Raw genomic sequence first — 19,272 nt, forward strand, 5'->3', positions numbered from 1 at the left:
AGATAGATAGATAGATAGATAGATAGATAGATAGATAGATAGATAGATAACAGAGACAGGGTCAGCACTCTACTTTATCTTGTTAATCTCATGTTCATGTCAAACTGAATAAACATACAAAAAACATTCAGTTTCAACTCTGTGTCCTCTCACCCTTCCATTGTCCTCAGCACAGGATGGCCACCAAAAAAAGAAAATGTTCTTTTACTTCTCTTCTTTCCCTGAAAACAAACAGAGGGAATATTTTTTTTTAAAAAGAAGCTAATTTAAACATCTAAGTTTGACCAGCTGTTTTAAAAACTACATGTTTTTAAGTGCATGGCAGCTATGATGCTGGTTCGGATGAATGGCGCCGTCTAGTGTCTTTTTACTGTCGAGTTAATCAAACATCATTTGATTAACCAGGACGGAATAAGAAATTAATGAAAAAAGATATTGTGATACAAACCCTGAACTCACCTTTTCGTTCAAAAAAATGTTTTAATTATTTAATTTATTTGTTTGTTTTACTAAACATCGTTTTTCTCCTAGAAGATGCATTCAGGTGGCAGCTATGGGGATCATCACCAGATTAAAAAAAAAAAGAATTAAATAATAATTCTGTGGTTTTAGCGAATTACTAGAACCATTTTATTATATTTAGTATTTAATCCCGTCTGACTGTGAGTTGTCAGTCAGATAGCGCAGTGATGTGAGCAGCAGCCGGCAGGACCTCGTGGCGCAACGGTAGCGCGTCTGACTCCAGATCAGAAGGTTGCGTGTTCAAATCACGTCGGGGTCAGTTCATTTTCTTTCAACAATGAATTAATGTTCTTTAACTTCAGTCTGGGTTTTATATACTGCTTATAAACGACAATTATCACAACACATCTATGTTATTTCAAATAAAGTGACGAAATAAAGCCATTATTTCACCCTACCATCTGAGCTGCTTTTTTATTATTAACATTTATTATGTTGCCCTATAAAATGCTTTATATTCATTTAGACTATTTTTTTTGTTTTGTTTTGTTGCTACAGTTGTTTTTTTATTGTAAAAGCCATACTGTAAAAAAAGAGAAAAATTGTAATTCATATTTTACTATAATTTCTTTTTCTTGTTTTACAAAATGTCTGTCTGGAATGTAATCAGTAATGCAGGAGGCTAAAGTCAAATCTTTACTTCTCCTTCAGACAGAAGTTTTTTTGTTTTTTTTTTAAACAAATTGCAACATGTTTCTGCTCCTCCATTTTAACAAAACAAACAAACAAAAAATCTAATTACATCACTGATCTTGTTTAATGTCCACTTAAACCATCATAGATTGAATAACACTTCTGTGATGTAACCATAGCTTATTTAATTCTATAACCTTTAACAAAATATTATTTTGAAAGATTGACAATATATTTTGATAGCAATAATATTAAACATTCTTCACCTTACCAGTACCTGTTGCTCAAGCTGCAAACCCTTGTGTAAAATAAGAAAGTTTTCCAGCCTCCACTTCTCTTTCAGCCGCTCACTTCATCTTTGATTGTCCCGTTTAGTGTTTTCAGTTTTACTTGTCCTTCTCTCCTTTCACATGCTTCTTTCAGCTCAAGTGCCTCAGTACAATATAAGTTGCAAACCTCCTCCTCCTCTCAGTGCACGCCTGACTCTCATCTTTCACTGAACATCCAGTTCTGAATGCACAATTCATCACTGGGGCTCTGCGAGAAGTGAAACTTGGCCGAGACAGTGAGTCACCTCCAGTCCTGGAGCGGACTCACAAGACTGTCCTGCACTGCTCTTAGTTTTCTTTGACAATGGACTGATTGTACTCTGGAGGTCTCATTTTACATTGAACAGGTCGGTTGGTGGTGACGTAAAGCTTTGCTGCTGGGATCTCTGGGTACAATGCTGCGCTTCAAGCTTATTTTTTGTTCTCCCCTCCAATATTAAAGAGCTTTCATGTTTACAGATGGAGTTCACGTCTAAAACGCTGCCAAAATCTTTGCAAAAACTTTTTTTTCTCTCTCTCTATTCACTAAATTAAAATGCCAGCCAACTGCAAATGCCCCTACTAAGCATTTTCCACTGGGTGGGATGGATGTGGGAGGACAACTGGACAGCCAGAAAGCAGCCAACATTAAGCTGCTTGTTCAAGTTTCATTGCACTGCAAGAGCTTGAATTAAATGGCTGCAAACAGAATAAGTTACCAAAGTAACAGAGTTGTATTCCTACTAGACAGTTGAGCCACTTGTGACAACACAGGTGTTGTGTTTTAATATGCAAATCTGAGTCTACATGTCAAATACACTTGCTTTCTGGTTCAATTCATTTCAGTTTATTTACAGTACATAGTGCCAAGTCACAACAGAAGTCATCTCAACGCACTGAACAGAAATATTCATATGTAAAAGTAAGTTAACATTAGTTATCTGAGGAGCAGACTGCTTTGAGTTCAACTTCATCACAGACTCTTAATCTTGAGCAAGCTTAAAGGCAACAGTGGAAAGGAAAAACTCTCATGAGGAAGAAACCTTTAGCAGAACGAGGCTCAGGACAAGCGGCCTTCTGCTTCGACCAGTTAGGTTTGGACCAGATGCACAATGGCAGGTCAAGAACCACATGATAAGAGAAATAATATCAAATGAAAACTATTCAATTGTAATAACTCATTAAGAAATTAGGTCAATTTGTCATCTAGTAGTCTAAGGTCGTTTTCACACCAGATAGTCCGGTAGACTCGGTTCGGTGCCAATATTCATGACCTTTTGTTTACATTTGAGCTGGTGCGTTTGCATTCACACTGCACTGTGCAGTCGAGTCAACCTGTTGAACCAACCTATTCCCCCGCTCACCTGTGGGGGCGCTGCACCAAGAACTACTGAAAGAAACGACACAAAAACCTCTGAAGACACTTCTTCTTCTTCTGTAAATAAAAATAAAAACGAAGTGGCGTCAAGTTTTAGCAGTTTTAGGAGTTATATTTTGTCATTTTTCAAAAATGGACTTAGCATGAGCAGAAGATGAGACAGAAGACCATGGAGAATATTGTTTTTCACACAAGGCAGCTGACGGCTCCATATAAGGTCAGAGAAATGGTGTTTGTTTGTCCTGCGGAGCGGGGCTCGGTCTGTTTACATTCACACTGCACTTGAACCATGCTGGAGTTCGCTTCTACCGGACCGAGACCTAGGTTTTAGCCCGGGCCAGAGTTCGCCTTTTTGTTCCGTGACAAGAGTTCGATGGCGCGTTCACACTTCCCCAAACGAACCGGACTTTCTAGGAAAACGAGCTAGAGTTCGATTAAAGCGGACTCAACAGGGCTGGTGTGAATGCACCCTAAGGCTATAGCAACATAAGAAGCCAACCCTAACTATAGGATTTATCAAAAAGGAAAGTCTTCAGCCCAGTCTTAAAACTGGACAATGTGTCAGTCTTACAGACAGAAACTGGAAGTTGGTTCCACAAGAGGAGCCTGATAACTGAAATATCTTCCTCCCGTTCTGCTTTTGGAAACTATAGGAACGGCAAGTAAGCCTGCAGTTTGGAGAGCAAAGTGCTCCGTTAGGAAAATATGGAACAATAAGATCTCTAATATAAGCTGGAGCTAGGTTGTTGAGGGCTTTGTAGGTTAGAAGTAAGATTTTGAATTCAATTCTGAACTTGATTTTCAATTTGGTTGACCTACAGATGTCAAAAAGTTTAAAATGTTCCAAGTCTTGGACATGACTTCTCTTGTTGAGCTTTCAGAAATAATAAATAATAGATGAAGTGAAAAGCAAGAAGTGGAATGTGAGCAGGTATAAGGAGACATGAGCTCCTGGCAGAGGTTCAAGGATTTCATGACAGGGAGACTTTACAATCTGAAAAGTGATGATTGACACTTAAAAGTTACATGTGACCAAAATCACAAAAACAGTTTTATTAAAATAGGTAGAATATCTCCATTTATTGTATAAAAAAAGACAGCTGTATGGATTTTTGCATGTAATTTAACCATCTATATATCCCAAGGGTACAAAGCAAGTCCACAATTGCCTCTTTTCCACTCAAGGGTAAAAATAGAGGACTTAAAAAATACAAACACAAAAAATGTCTAATTTTAGCTATTTAAAAACACACAAAAATGTGGGCAAACCTTGGCCTCTGTCTCTAAAATGTTTAGTCAAGTATTTCTAAAGTTTTGCTCCTCTACATCACCCAGCTTACTTCTGCCTCCGATGCGTTTGAAGAAGGATATAAACCTGCCCTCTGCAAGGCTCGCTGCTTTGCTGTGTGCTCCTTCTCCTTTAATAGCCTCCATCCTTGAGCCAGAGGAGTTGGACCTTTGAAACTCGCTCCTCTGGAACAAGTGCCCCAGTCGAAAGCTAGTTGCAGAAGATTGTGAGGATTCATCCACAGAAGCAGACCTGAGGAGAGGACGCTGCGACAACGCTCTCTGACGAAGACACTCGGGAAGAGACGCAGATCCTCCTGATGGACATATCAGATTTTCTTTACTGCAGGCGTTAAGTAGGGAACTTTTCTCGTCAGTCTCCCAGACTCCGTCATCAACATCATCACTAGATGTTGATGAAGTTCTGCATGAACGAGGTTGCCTGTTTTTTCGGGAGCAAGGGACTGGGCTGAGGATAGTCCACGGGGAACCAACACTCCCATCACTGGAAAAGAAGTAATCTCTACTTTTAGGTGTGCAAGAATTGACTTGTTCTGTGTCAGAATAACAAGGACTGCTTGAAGCACTGTCACCATCACAGAAGTCTTTGGCATTTTGGTATTGAAGCACCTTCCAAGTTATCTCACGCATTTTCTCAACTTCTTTGTTTTCTAGTTTCTCCTTTTGAACGTCTTCTTTCGGTAGCTTTGGATGTTTCTTCTCAGGACTCCCTTGACCTTTACAGGGGGTTGTTGCTACTGCTTTTTGAGAATCACCTACAGAAAGTGATCCTTCAACTGACCGTTGTTTGTTTTTCTTACTTCTGACTAAACCATCAGGAGGGGCTTTGGAGAGGAGGCTGTGCAGGGCTGACTCCAGGCACGAGGGGTCATCGCTTGGCTCAGGACCTGACGACGATGCTGTGGAGCGGCGTTTGGCTGTCATACGCATGCTCTCTTTCCGTATTTTATTTTGTTCAGCTGCCTCTCGCTCTCTGTTCTCCTGCAGCAATGTAAAGAGACAATGTATTAAGTTTTATTGCAACATTCCACAACACAAAACACACATTTAAATTTTGAGAAATGAAAAAGATATGCAGTAGTCCCTCGTTTATCGCGGGGATCCGTACCCTGAAGACCCGCGATATGTGAATAACCACGATGTAGGAATGGCGTTTTCAACACTTCCCAGACTCTGGAAACATTGTTTAGAATATTGCAAAACTCTAAACGCTCTAAAAGAGCACAGAATGTCATGATTTCACCTCCCTTCCTCATCTGCTCTTTGTTACCTGCAAGCGCTCTTGGCCACACCCACTTCTCCACTGCATGGTGAACAGCTGATCAGCTGCAGCAGGAAGTTTATCCTAATGTGTGGGCTGCACAAATGTGCAGCAGGTGATAAATAATTTTAAACAATTTATTTTAAATAAAAATTCCCTGCCGATTGTGCGGCTCATCTATCAATCAGCCAATTGTGCGTCATGTCCAATCTTATTTTGAAAAACCGCGATAGAGCGAATCTGCGATAAACAAACCGCGAAGTAGCGAGGGACTACTGTACCGTTGTTGAAACTTTACCTGTACAGCTGTGTCAAACCTCTTACAAAAAGAGTGAAAGATGGAGCAGCACTCCTCCAGTTTAAAGGTAGCTGGATCTTCACAGAAGTACTCGGCAACAGCACAGCTCAGATCATTTAGCTTCTGAAGAGATGTCTCCACATGTGCAAGCTTAGCCTCAGCCCTCTGACACAAGGAAACGCAAGAGGATTGCACAACAGAAAGTTATCGACATGAGTATTAGGCACTTTAGAACATTTAATGAGTATAAACATGAGGACATGTTCACCTTAAGAAACTGTTCCATTTGTTGAAAGAGGCCAGTCTGTATGCTGCTGAACAACTTCACTTCTTTAATCTTCTGAACTTCCTGCTCAAAGTCTGCGATTATATCATCTTTACAGATTCTGTGGCGATGTAGAGATAACTGTGAATCCAACTTTTCTTCTAAAGTTATTTTTCAGACTTGTATATCAACATTTTAAGTGTTTAAGCAAACCATGTTTAAGAATGTGAGCACCTTGATGCCTTCCCAATGTGATGGAGCTTGTTGGGAAACATCAGCAACTCCGTGTCGACTTCTTCTGCTTGCTGTGGCAAAAAGGTGAGCAACAGATAAAGAGGTGATGAATAAATCAGAAAACTAACAAATAGAACATCATAACTGTGGGGGAATTTTAAAAAAAGGTTTTAACTATAGAATTTTTTTTTTTGTTGCAAAAATGCAGTGGAATGTTGTGTACTAAATGACTGCTGATATTTGCTGAAGGAGCTAACACTGAATTGTTAAAGCTAAAAAATGGCTAAGCATTAGCTAAAAGCCAAAACAAAACAAGCTAAAAGCTAAAATGAGCTAAACAAAGCTAAATGCTGCAAACTGTTAGCTAAAATCCAAAAGTTGCAAGTCATTAAGAAAAAACAGCAAAGGATTAGTTAGCTAAACATCATGCTGCTTCTTGCTAGCCACTTTCAGTTAACAAAATACTAAAAGTGGCAATAAGGCAAGCTAAAAGTATCAAAAGGCTAAATAAAAGCTAAAACTTCTTCCCCCACAAAATCCTTAATGCTAAAGGTTAAAAGTGGTTAAAAACAAAAACAGAGCAATGATGCTGAAGTAAATTTCAAAGAGAAGGTTGTTGAAGGAATTGGAGATTATGTGATGCTGTTAAACATTATGAGTAGTATAAAATGTGCAAATCATAGCGCTCTAAATGAGCTTAAGGTTTGCTACATGAATGGCTACAATTGCACAAAGTATGCAGAAGTAGACTGCAAAGAATATTCAGAAGACGACAAAACAACAGGATCTTCCCGTTTCATAATTAACATTTTTAAAGAAAATGTAAGGACACAGCAGTTTGCTTTCACAAAATGTTGTCCATCTCTGCAGTGCACCTCACTTTGGCAACGTAGTGCATGAGGTTCATGCCAGGCTTGTTGGCTTTGGTGTCTGCCAGCTTGAGAAGAGACGTCATCCTAAAGCCAATTGCATTGGCAGTGTAACCACCCTGAGGAGTGAATCATTTGACAAATGTAGTCATCTGGTTAACAGTGGTAGAGTTAAAAGCACAAAGACTAACAGAAATAGGAAATAAATACCAACAGCATTCATATAATTCCCAGCTTTTAGGACCAGTCGGATCACTGAATGAAGGTCATCGCAGTCCAGTAGTTCTAAAGAGAGAAAAGAAAGAAAAGAGGAAGAATGGAGATCAGATCTTTTAAACTGAGGTTCTTTGGGAAAGTCGTCAATAATCTTTACTTGTTGAACAACCTCAGTTTGGAGAATAATATTTTAATTCTGACTGTATTAAGGACCTTCCAGTGAGTTTGTGTGGCCCAGACCAAAGTGTGTTTCTTCTGTCTTATACAGTGCCTTGCAAAAGTATTCTGCCCCCTTGAACTTTTCAACCCTTTGACACATTTCAGGCTTCAAACATAAAATATATAAAATTTTAATTTTTTGTGAAGAATCAACAACAAGTGGGACACAATCGTGAAGTGGAATGAAATTTATTGGATGCATCAAATTTTTTTAACAAATAAAAAACTGAAAAGTGGGGTGTGCAATATTATTCGTCCCCTTTACTTTCAGTGCAGCAAACTCACTCCAGAAGTTCATTGAGGATCTATGAATGATCCATTGTTGTCCCAAATGACTGATCATGATAAATAGAATCCACCTGTGTGTGTAATCAAGTCTCCGTATAAATGCACCTGCTCTGTGATAGTCTCAGGGTTCTGTTCAAAGCGCAGTGAGCATCATGAAGACCAAGGAACACACCAGGCAGGTCCGAGATACTGTTGTGGAGAAGTTTAAAGCTGGATTTGGATACAAAAAAAATTCCCAAGCTTTAAACATCCCAAGGAGCACTGTGCAAGCAATCATATTGAAATGGAAGGAGTATCAGACCACTTCAAATCTACCAAGACCCGGCCGTCCCTCTAAACTTTCATCTGGAACAAGGAGAAGACTGATCAGAGATGCAGCCAAGAGGCCCATGATCACTCTGGATGAACTCCAGAGATCTACAGCTGAGGTGGGAGAGTCTGACCATAGGACAACAATCAGTCGTACACTGCACAAATCTGGCCTTTATGGAAGAGTGGCAAGAAGAAAGACATTTCTCAAAGATATCCATAAAAAGTTGTTTAAAGTTTGACACAAGCACCTGGGAGACACACCAAACATGTGGAAGAAGGTGCTCTGGTCAGATGAAACCAAAATCCAACTGTTTGGCCACAACGCAAAACGATATGTTTGGTGTAAAAGCAACACAGCTCATCACCCTGAACACACCATCCCCACTGTCAAACATGGTGGTGGCAGCATCATGGTTTGGGCCTGCTTTTCTTCAGCAGGGACAGGGAAGATGGTCAGAATTGATGGGAAGATGGATGGGGCCAAATACAGGACCATTCTGGAAGAAAACCTGTTTGAGTCTGCAAGAGACCTGAGACTGGGATGGAGATTTATCTTCCAACAAGACAATGATCCAAAACATAAAGCCACATCTACAATGGAATTTTTTTTTTTTTTTTTCATTTAGCCTTTATTTATCCAGGTAGTCTCATTGAGCCACGAGAACTCATTTTCAAGAGAGACCTGTTTAGGGAGCACATGGTGGGGGTTAAGGGCCTTGCTCATGGGCCCAGAGTGGGGCGAATGAGGGTGGGGGCAAGTGTGGGTGTTTCACCTACCCCACCCACAATTTTTTTGATGTTGTCGGATGTTTGGGAATGGTTCACAAATAAACGTATCCAGGTGTTGGAATGGCCAAGTCAAAGTCCAGACCTGAATCCAATCAAGAATCCGTGGAAAGAGCTGAAGACTGCTGTTCACAAACGCTCTCCATCCAACCTCACTGAGCTCGAGCTGTTTTGCAAAGAAGAATGGGCAAGAATTTCAGTGTCTCCATGTGTAAAACTGATAGAGACAAACCAAGAGACTTGCAGCTGGAACTGCAGCAAAAGGCGGCGCAACAAAGTATTAACGCAAGGAGGCGAATAATATTGCACGCCCCACTTTTCAGTTTTTTATTTGTTAAAAAAGTTTTGACACATCCAATCAATTTCATTCCACTTCACGATTGTGTCCCACTTGTTGTTGATTCTTCACAAAAAATTAAAATGTTATATCTTTATGTTTGAAGCCTGAAATGTGGCAAAAGGTTGAAAAGTTCAAGGGGGCCGAATACTTTCGCAAGGCACTGTAACAACTCATCTCAGAAATTGCATAGCAGTTCATGTGAATAGTGCTTAATAGACTTCACACTTCCATCTACGGTACTTCAGATTACAAGGTTACTTTGGCAAAAATAAAATGATAGATATTCTTAACAGAGGTTCCCTAGGGTGAAATGCTACAACTAGATATTGCTATTTACGCTTATAAATAATTGATTTCAAAGAAGAATAGACTGTATACAGTAGTCCCTCACTACTTTGCGGTTCATTTTTTGCAGACTCGGTCTATCGCAGTTTTTCAAAGTAAGATTAGACATGACACACAATGACTGATTGATGGATGAGCCACACGATCAGCATGGATATTTTAACAATCCATCCATCCATCCATCCATCCATCATCTTCCGCTTATTCCGAAGTTGGGTCGCGGGGGCAGCAGCTTGAGCAGGGAGGTCCAGACATCTCTTTCTACAGCCACCTCTTCCAGCTCTTCTGGACGGATTCCAAGGTGTTCCCAGGCCAACAGAGACATAGTCTCTCTAGCGCGTCCTGCGTCTTCCCCGGGGTTTCCTCCCAGTCGAGCATGCCCAAAGGGGGCATCCTTACCAGACGCCCGGACCACTTCAACTGGCTCCTCTCGATGTGGAGGAGCAGCAGTTCTAATCTTAGTCTCTCCTGGATAACTGAACTTCTCAAACTATATCTAAGGGAGAGTCCAGCTACCCTGTGGAGGAAACTCATTTCAACCACCTGTATTCACAATTTCATTCTTTCGGTCACTACCCAGAGCTCATGACCATAGGTGAGGGCAGGAACGAAGACCAACCTGTAAATAGAGAGCTTTGCTTACAGCTCAGCTCTCTCTTCACCACAACAGACCAGTACAGAGTCCGCAATACTGCAGATGCTGCACCAATCCGTCTGTCAATCTCACGCTCCATTCTTCCCTCACTCACGAAAAAACCCTGCGATACTTGAACTCCTCCACTTGAGGCAGAACCTCACCCTCGACCTGGAGAGAGCAATCCACCCTTTTCTGGTTGAGGACCATGGGCTCAGATTTGGAGGTGCTGATTTTCATCCCAGCCGCTTCACACTGCTGCAAACTGCTCCAGTGATAGATGAAGATCACGGCACGATGATACCAACAGGACCACATCATCTGCAAAGAGCAGAGAAGGAATCCTGAGGCCACCGAACCGGAAACCCCCCACCCGCTGGCTGCACCAAGAAATTCTGTCCATAAAAGTTATGAAATATGGATTTTTTAAATTTTAAATGATTTAGCACCTGTGTGCAGCCCACAGCTGTGGGAGAAGCTTCTTCTTGCAGCTGATCTTCATGCAGAGCGGACTTGTACTACTATTCCTACTTAACGGTTTTTCACTTATCGCGGGGCTTCAGGGTACGGATTCCCCACGATAAACGAGGAACTACTGTAATGCCAAGTGGACAGTGATATAAAGGTTTAGAAAATAGCCATTGCACAAACAACTATGATTTTTTTTTTTTTAAGACTGGAGTTGTTTTTAGGCAGCAGCAATTCATTTTGATCTTAACTCGGTTCTAATTAGGTGTAAGCTTGTCAACCCAGTCAGAATTAAACCCTTTCTTCAAATATACATTATCAAAATGCATTCTTTAAAAGATATTAGTTGTTCATAATCTTTTACAGAAGCCCACTTTAAAAGATCTGAATACTCCCTTTAGTGACATCTGCAGGGTAAAAGTGAACAGACTGGACATGTAAATAGCTGGATGGGTGGGACTGAAATGTTACCATTAGCAGCGTTGGTCATGACAGTAATGGCATTCTTCACTTCCTCCATAAGAGGCAAGAATTCCTCCCTCAGCACCATGGTTTTCAGTCGTTCCTCATAGCTACAAAAGGGTAGGACAAAAAATAAATTTTTAATACTGCACCAACTTCATTAAACGCTGGAAACCTAAGAATTCTGAGGAAATTGTTTTAAGAGCATTGCCTTTTGAGGACACATCTAAAAATAATTATAAAAACTAACTTATTGCCTTCTTGAACAGCTTTTTACTTTATAACTTGAAGTATTTTACATTAAATGACAACCTAACGCTGCATAAAAAAAACATATTGGAAACTCACCCTGGCACTTTGACGAGTTTCACCATAAACTGCTCGGCCTCAGGTAATACAAAGAGATTGCCACTGAACGACAGAAGCTGCTTCAGCTAAAGATGAAAAAACCACAACTTAAACTGCAGATTTGTGTTATCTCTTGTGCAAATATAACATGACTGAATTGGAGAAAACGGAAAACTAGTGTCCCTAAAGCTTTACTTGGTAGTCATGTCAAAATAATAGGAGTGTTTCACCAAAAACAACATTTGCACCCTGATTTTCTGGTTATAAGCCAACATACGTAGTTGAAATGACCCAAGAACAGCATTATTCATGGAAATATAAGTTCTACAGAATTCTTTCAGGTTTGAGCACTTATTAAAATGCATCTATTGTTAAACAATTAAAGCACAATGCTTTGTTTCACAGGTTCACTGCTTTGTATCGGTAGTCATGATTGCTCCCCACTAGTTTTAGCTAAAAGTACATTATTTGCAGCAAAGAATTATAAACTACAAAATGCTTTGTGTAGCATTCAGATCTTCTCCAGTAGACAAATGTGTTCCTGCCTTATTTAATTTGCTGTTAGGTTCATATAGAAATTAGGAAATCTGGTGTAACTTTGTCAGATATTTGCCGATAAATCTGTGGGATCTTTGTGTAATGTCAATATAGCCAGTCTTTTAGTTATATTTCCAACATGTCTGAAATGATAATTAGCTCTATTTTATATTAACAGTTGACTGTGAGAAGAACTGTGCAAATGTTACCTCACTCTCCTCTGGCAGCAGTTTACAAAGCTCTTTTAGTTTTCCTGGTCCAAACTGGAGCCAGTTTACTTGATGAATGTCCTCTATTATTTGTGTCACAGGCCTGTAAAAGTAGACAAAAGACCAAAATGCATAAGGGTAGATGCTTGTGCTACTGTAATTGATGTCATAATGTACATTATTTAACAAACAATGGATATCGCATTAACCAAATCACTGGGTGTTTTAAGGAAGTATTTACTTTAAGTTCTATTTTGGTTGAAAATGCCTGCAGTGTAATAATGTCAAAAGATTTGACTGATTTGAATGACAACATTCAAGCTCTTAAAGACAATTTTGGAGCATAAAAAGTTGAAAATTTGATTTTATTCTGTAAATTTATACAGTAAGTGATCTTTTGCTCATTGAGGAACATAAGTGGTTTTGATACAGGTCTTCTTTCGGCTGTTCCCTCTTCAAGGGTTGCCACAAGTCATCCTCATTCTTACTCCATCTTATATGGAGCTGTCAGCTGCTTTGTGTGGAAAAACAATATTCTCCATGGTCTTCTGTCTCATCTTCTGCTCATGCTAAGTCCATTTTTGAAAAATGACAAAATATAACTCCTAAAACTGCTAAAACTTGATGCCACTTCGTTTTTGTTTTTATTTACAAAATAATAAGAAGTGTCTTCAGAGGTTTTTGTGTCGTTTCTTTCAGTAGTTCTTGGTGCAGCGCCCCCACAGGCGAGCGGGGGAACAGGTTGGTTCAACAGGTTGACTCGACTGCACAGTGCAGTGTGAATGCAAATGCACCAGCTCAAACGTAAACAAAAGGTCATGAATATTGGTCCCGAACCGAGTCTACCGGACTATCTGGTGTGAAAACGACCTAAAGGGGATAAAGATGGAGTAGTTAACGTGAGGACAGAAGAAACGGACGGTCAGAGAAATGCGTGTTTGTTTGTCCTGTGGTGCGGGGTCTGGTCTGTTTACATTCACACTGCACTTGAACCGCGCTGGAGTTCGCTTCTACCGGACGGAGACCTAGGTTTTAGCCCGGGCCAGAGTTCAACCTTTTTTTTCCGTGACAAGAGTTCGATGGCGCGTTCACACCTCCCTAAACGAACCGGACTTTCTAGGAAAATGAGCTAGAGTTCAATTAAAGCAGACTAAACAGGGCTGGTGTGAATGCACCCTTAGTCTTACTCCGTCTTTTTCCTGGCAGCTGCATTGCCAACATCCTTCTACCAATATACCCACTGTCCCTCCTCTGGACATGTCCAAACCATCTTAGTCTGGTCTCCAATTTCATCTCCCAGTTGTTCAACCTGTGCTGTACCTTTGATGATCTCATTCCTAATCTTATCCATCCTTGTTACTCCTAAGGAGAACCTCAACATGTTCATTTCTGACACTTCCAGTTCTTCCTCCTGCCTTTATTGCAATGCCACTGTCTCCAGACCGTACAACATAGATGGTTTCACCACTGTCTTGTGACCTTTTCCTTTGACATTTGCTGCTGTCCTTTTATCATAAATTACTAGGGGTGCACCAATTGCAGTTTTCTGGGCGATCACGATCGCTGATTTCTAAAAAGTTTGACCTGCTGATTCTGATTTTGGCCGATACCGATTGGTTTATAAGCGACACTGGCGTTATAAGGTCACAATGCACCTTCAATTTTCCAATATTATTTTATTGAAAAACATACCCTTGAACAATATCCTAGAAACAATACAAACTTGTTTTAACTGGCCATGAGGGAGTGCTCTGAAATATAAAAAAAGTTCAGACAATTGTTGTTAAAACTTAATATCGGTAAAATCGGTTTCTCATGCAAGTATCGGCTGATTTCCAATTTCCCAAAATTAAGGAAATCGGGGCCGATTTATTGGTGCACCTCTATAAATTATGTCTGAAATCTTTTTCCATCCACTCCATCCTGCCTGGACTCTCGTCTTCAACTCTAACACATTCACCATTTTCCTTGACTGTTTCCCCCAAGTACTTGAAGTCCTGCACCTTTGTGACCTCTGCTCCTTGTAGCCTCACTGTTCCACTGGCTTCCCTCTCATTCACACACATGTACTCTGTCTTACTATGGCTGACTTTCATTCCTCTTCTTTCAAGTGCACACCTCAACCTTTCCTAATTCTCTTCCACCAGTTCTCACCACAGATTGCAATATCATCTGCAAACCTCTGGCAGGGATTCCTGCCTGACCACATCTGTTTTTCTGTCCATCACCAGAGCAAACAAAAAGGGTCTCAGAGCTGATCCTTAATGCAATCCCATGACCACCTTGAAGCTATCTGCATGCCTATATCACATCTAACCACTGTCGTGCTGTCCTCATACATGTCCTGTACCAGTCTAACATACTGCCACTTCAGATTTCTTCATGCAATACCACACCTTCTCCCTCGGCACCTGGTCATATGCTTTTTCTAAATCAACAAAGACACAATGGAGTTCTTTCTGACCTTCTCTGTACTTCTCTATCAGCATCCTCAAAGCAAAGATGATATCTGTGGTGTTCTCTTAGCATGAAACCATACTGCTGCTCACCAATAGTTACCTCACGTCTAAGTCTAGCTTCCACAACTCACTCCCAGATCTTCATGTGGTTCATCAATTTAATTACCCTGTTGTTGCTACATCACCCTTGTTCTTTATAATGGTACTTGCACACTTATCCAAACAACAGACATTTTCTCACTCTCAAAAAATTCCATTAAATATTGGAGTAAATATTCTCACTGCCATCTCTCCTCAACATTTCCATACCTCCATTAGTATGTCAATAGGTCCAACTCTGTTCCCCTTCAATGATTTCCAAACTTCCTCCTCACTAATCTTTTCCACTTCCTGGTCTACAGCTTCTATGACCTCTACACTTGTTTTCCTTACATTCAATAGCTCCTCAAAATACTTTTTTCATCTACCCATCACACTCGTCAGAACATTATAATTTCTATCATTAACAAACCTAACCTGCTGCACACATGCTTTCCATTCCAGCAGGACTTGGAGAACTTGACTGCACTGAGAAGCTAATTCAGTCATATGATTCAGCTGTGTGGCATCAGAGACACATCTAAAAGTTGCAGGACTCTGGCCCTCAAGGCCTGGAGTTTGACACCCCTGATCTAGATTATTTCAAATTTTCTCTTTCTCCTCTACATCACATCCAGCATGTGCAGCATAATTACTGATAACATCTACAGTAGACTTTCTACTTCTACCTTCAGACACATCACCCTATCCGATACTCCTTTTAACTCCACTACATTCCTTGCCTCAGGACCATCACTACTTTATTTCTCCTCCTATCCACTTCATGGAAAATCAGGTTAAACCCCTATCCCAATGCTGCAAGTTTTGCCGTCTTCCATTTGGTCTCTTGGGACACATAAAACACCTACCTTCCTTCTCTGCATCATGTCAGCCAGCTCTCTACCTTTGCCTGTCATTGTACCCACATTTATAGTTACCACCCTCAGTCCTACATTTTTGACTTCTTCTCTACCTCTGTCTTCTGACACATTTCCATCCTCGTGATCTTTGACTAGCAGTAGCACAATTTCCGTTGGCACCCTGTCAACAGCACCAGTAGCGTTTGTTGTCTCATGCCTCGACCGATCAGGTATGGTGTCATAAGGATGATTTTGCATGTTAGTTTTGGCAAAAGTGTTTTTCGCCAGATGATGGATACCCTTCCTGACACAAGCCTCACTATTTACTGGGTAATGAGAACAGCACAAGACATAAACTGGCTTGTACTCTCTAGTTTATATGTACAATCCTGAAATTTAGTTTGCAGTTATTGTGGTAACTTAAACTTGTCTGTCTACAGTAATGGTGGTACATATAAATGTACTGAGAGATTAACATGTCAAACTATTTTAATGTACTTGTGCAATGTCCAGTACTTAATAAACTGCATTCAAATAACAACATTACCCCACAGCAGCTGGTCCAATTTCTTTTTAAACAAGATAATAATGCAAACATGATCCCAGTACTTTTAGGGCTCATGAGCAATAAGAGTGAATTTGATATTCAAAGCAACTGGTGAACATTGGACCGGATGTTACATTATCAGGATTAAAGAGGACAGGCCCAAATACACATTTAAGCAGCAAGTGTTGTATTTGCTACTGAACTTTAGGATACACCGAAGTGCCAGACACCCAATATTTTGCTTCAAACCTACTGAGAACATCTTCCTATTTCAAGACTGTTCAACAAGAATCCTTTATTTCACAATTTAAGTAATAATAAAGTGAGGTACTTATTTGTACGTGTTTGGTTAAAATAATAACCCTTCTGCTGGATTAAGATTAACAACAGTGGAAGTGTCTGATGCATCATTTTACTCGTGTTACATTTGATTTAGTTTAAATTGTATATCATGTTGTACACTGATTGTGCGAGAGATAATATTTAAATTTGATTGATTTTTTTTCCCATATTGATTCAGCCATACCTTTTGAAATGTCTCAGGAAGATACCAATGTTCATACTTCTCTTTGAGTCCAGAATTGTGACCTGAAGACAAAAAAAAAACAACAACAAAAAAAACCCCAAGAGTCATCAGTTTATGTTTCACATCGCTGCTGTCGTTTGGATGAGGAGACAGTCCAGAAAATTCTCCGCATTTTCTGAGGAAGCTAAGAATTTATAGCTCACTTTTATTTAGTCCCTCACTGATAAAAGGTCTAGCAAGGAACTTATAAAAACATTAGTTCCTACCAGTGTGTTTATTACTTCTCCTATTTTTGCAGTACGTTTAAAGGCTCATAAAAATCACATACCCTTTTACTAGTAATTAAGCTTAACGTCCAACATTATTTGTTACCTGAGCCTCCTGTGCACTAAGCTCCATGCCATCAATCTTCCTCATGCCCATGAGTCTTGAACTGCGTATTGATGCTCGTTTGTCAGTGTGACTGAATAACTCCTCCATAGCTTGAATATCCAGAACCAGCTGTCTCTGAGGTCGTTGGGACGTCCACACGTTAAGCTTGCCCATCACAGAATGGCTGGGAATGGTGTCCCAGTTCAGCTTTTTCATGGATCGTCTCTGGACATCACCGGTACCAAATGGAGTGGGAGGAAGCTGAGGGGGCATAGGAGGAGGTGGAGGAGGAGGAGGAGGAGGTGGAGGCACAGCTGTAACATCTATGGCAGGGGCCAAAGGAGATGCTTGGAGACGAGACTCTTCCCGAGCATCCAGTGGCAACGGGGAAGAAGAATCTTGAGGTGAACAGCTGAGAGAAGCTGATTTAAAAATCAGTAACCCCTCCATCTTCGTCTCAAATTCAAAGCTTCCAGCTGCCCACCACTCAGATCTGAGGAAAACAAGCAAAATCATGAACAACTATAATTTAGACAAGAAAAGACGAACAATAAGATCATCAATTAGATCATGAATTAGATGATCAATATTCATGGCTGAGATTTGAGTGACAACAACAAACTGCCAGGTGTTTAAAATACCTTAAATATATAGGCTTTCCTTCACTGCTAAAATAACCTAAATATAACAACAACAACAACAACAACAACAACAACAACAACAACAACAACAACAACAACAACAACAACAACATTTTATTTAAATAACAATATACATTTTAAATAGAAATATACATTTTAAATAGAAATATACATTTTATTTAAATATTGGGATATTCAAATACAATAAAAATATAAAATATTTAAATATTTATTTAAATATTGGGATTTTATTTAAACAATAATACATTTTATTAAAAGGCGTCTTTCATGGCACTCAAGGACAGTGCAATAAAAAACATCAAATAAATGCAGAACAAAAACAATAAAAAACAATGTAAAAAAAAATCATACTTAAATTCAGTGTGTCAAGTGAAAATGAAAAACACAATTATGATAATCACACCGAAAACATATGCAAACATTTATTTTTCATATCTCGCCTTAAGCTGAACTAAAATACTTTAGTCTCTGTGTCAAACAAGAACACTTCACATTTAGTGTGTGCTTAGGCTCAATAGAAATAAAGCATTTCTTCAATAACAGTTTTGTTTAACTTAAAAGACAAAAGGGGGAAATTTGGCCTTATAGCAACAGAAACAATAAACAATTTGCATTTGTTTCAACATAATTTGCTGCTATACATACAGCCAATTTTAACTTTTTTATGATCTGAAGTTTCATTGTTAGCTTGTTAAAGTTTGTCACATATACTGCTGAGTTTGCGATGTCCAATTATAACAGAACTGAGGAACGAGTTCGCGGCATATGTAACCGTCTACTCTGAAATATTTAGCGGCTTTTCACCAAAACTACATATTTGTATCAAATTGTTTTTCTTTGTAAATTACTTACGAGGGATTTCAAAGCCTTGCAGTCCGGCCAGTCGCGCTCGCGCAGAGCAACATGCTGAATGTCTCATAAACAGCAGCCGCAGGTGCAGGTAGCCCCTCCACCAATCAGATTCAAGACTGCTCTGCGGCTGCACGCGCTCCCTTCCGGAAAATGCCTTTCTGACAGCGCATGCGCAGTACCAGCAATCAACAGCAGGACGTGCTAAAACACCTGTTAAAAGGTGTTGGGTGATCAAGAACCAAAATCCTCAAATTAAAAAATATATATATTTTAGTCTGGCCTTTTATATTGTCACACAAAAATAAAACTACATGAAATAAATTAATGAAAACCATGATTACTGTGACGAAACTCAAAGAAAGTTAAAACAAGGTCATGCTGCCTGTGTGTACTATAGGTTTTTGACCAAAAAAACTTCTCTCAGACATCCAAACAACAAAATCTGTCAATAACAAAATATAAATGTTGCAACTTTTTTGTTATAAGTCAGGGCTATTCAACTTAATTGCTCAAGGGGCCATAGTTTCTGAAAGCCACTGCTCAGGGGCCAGACATCCATCAATTAGTCATTATGTACATAAACCAAGTTTTACAATGATCGGTTACCTTTTAAATATGTTTATTTTAATGCATTTAATCACAAATCCAATTAACAGAACCCAAAACTTAGAATTAT

The 19,272-nt window shown here is 39.7% G+C and overlaps 2 protein-coding genes and 1 non-coding gene across 4 annotated transcripts in view; 1 reads left to right on the forward strand and 2 right to left on the reverse strand.

The window, feature by feature from the left end:
* smad9 (SMAD family member 9) overlaps positions 1 to 19,272 on the reverse strand; it is a 937,424-nt gene that overhangs the window by 480,530 nt on the left and 437,622 nt on the right. The gene's annotated exons all lie outside the window — the stretch shown is intronic.
* trnaw-cca lies at positions 710 to 781 on the forward strand. Its single transcript has one exon. It is a non-coding gene; the product is annotated as a tRNA-Trp (tRNA).
* On the reverse strand, positions 4,109 to 17,532 carry fhdc3 (FH2 domain containing 3). The gene is made up of 11 exons (XM_037688302.1): positions 17,083 to 17,532; positions 16,711 to 16,772; positions 12,241 to 12,343; positions 11,495 to 11,580; positions 11,156 to 11,256; positions 7,291 to 7,361; positions 7,088 to 7,195; positions 6,208 to 6,278; positions 5,977 to 6,094; positions 5,709 to 5,873; positions 4,109 to 5,130 (listed from the first exon to the last, which is right to left on the reverse strand). Exons 1-11 carry the CDS (start codon positions 17,530 to 17,532, stop codon positions 4,138 to 4,140), a joined length of 2,328 nt encoding a protein of 775 aa, XP_037544230.1. The 3' UTR covers positions 4,109 to 4,137.

The sequence above is a fragment of the Nematolebias whitei genome, chromosome 14, assembly GCF_014905685.2.
Source record: "Nematolebias whitei isolate Nwh7 chromosome 14, NemWhi1, whole genome shotgun sequence".
Lineage (NCBI taxonomy): Eukaryota > Metazoa > Chordata > Actinopteri > Cyprinodontiformes > Rivulidae > Nematolebias > Nematolebias whitei.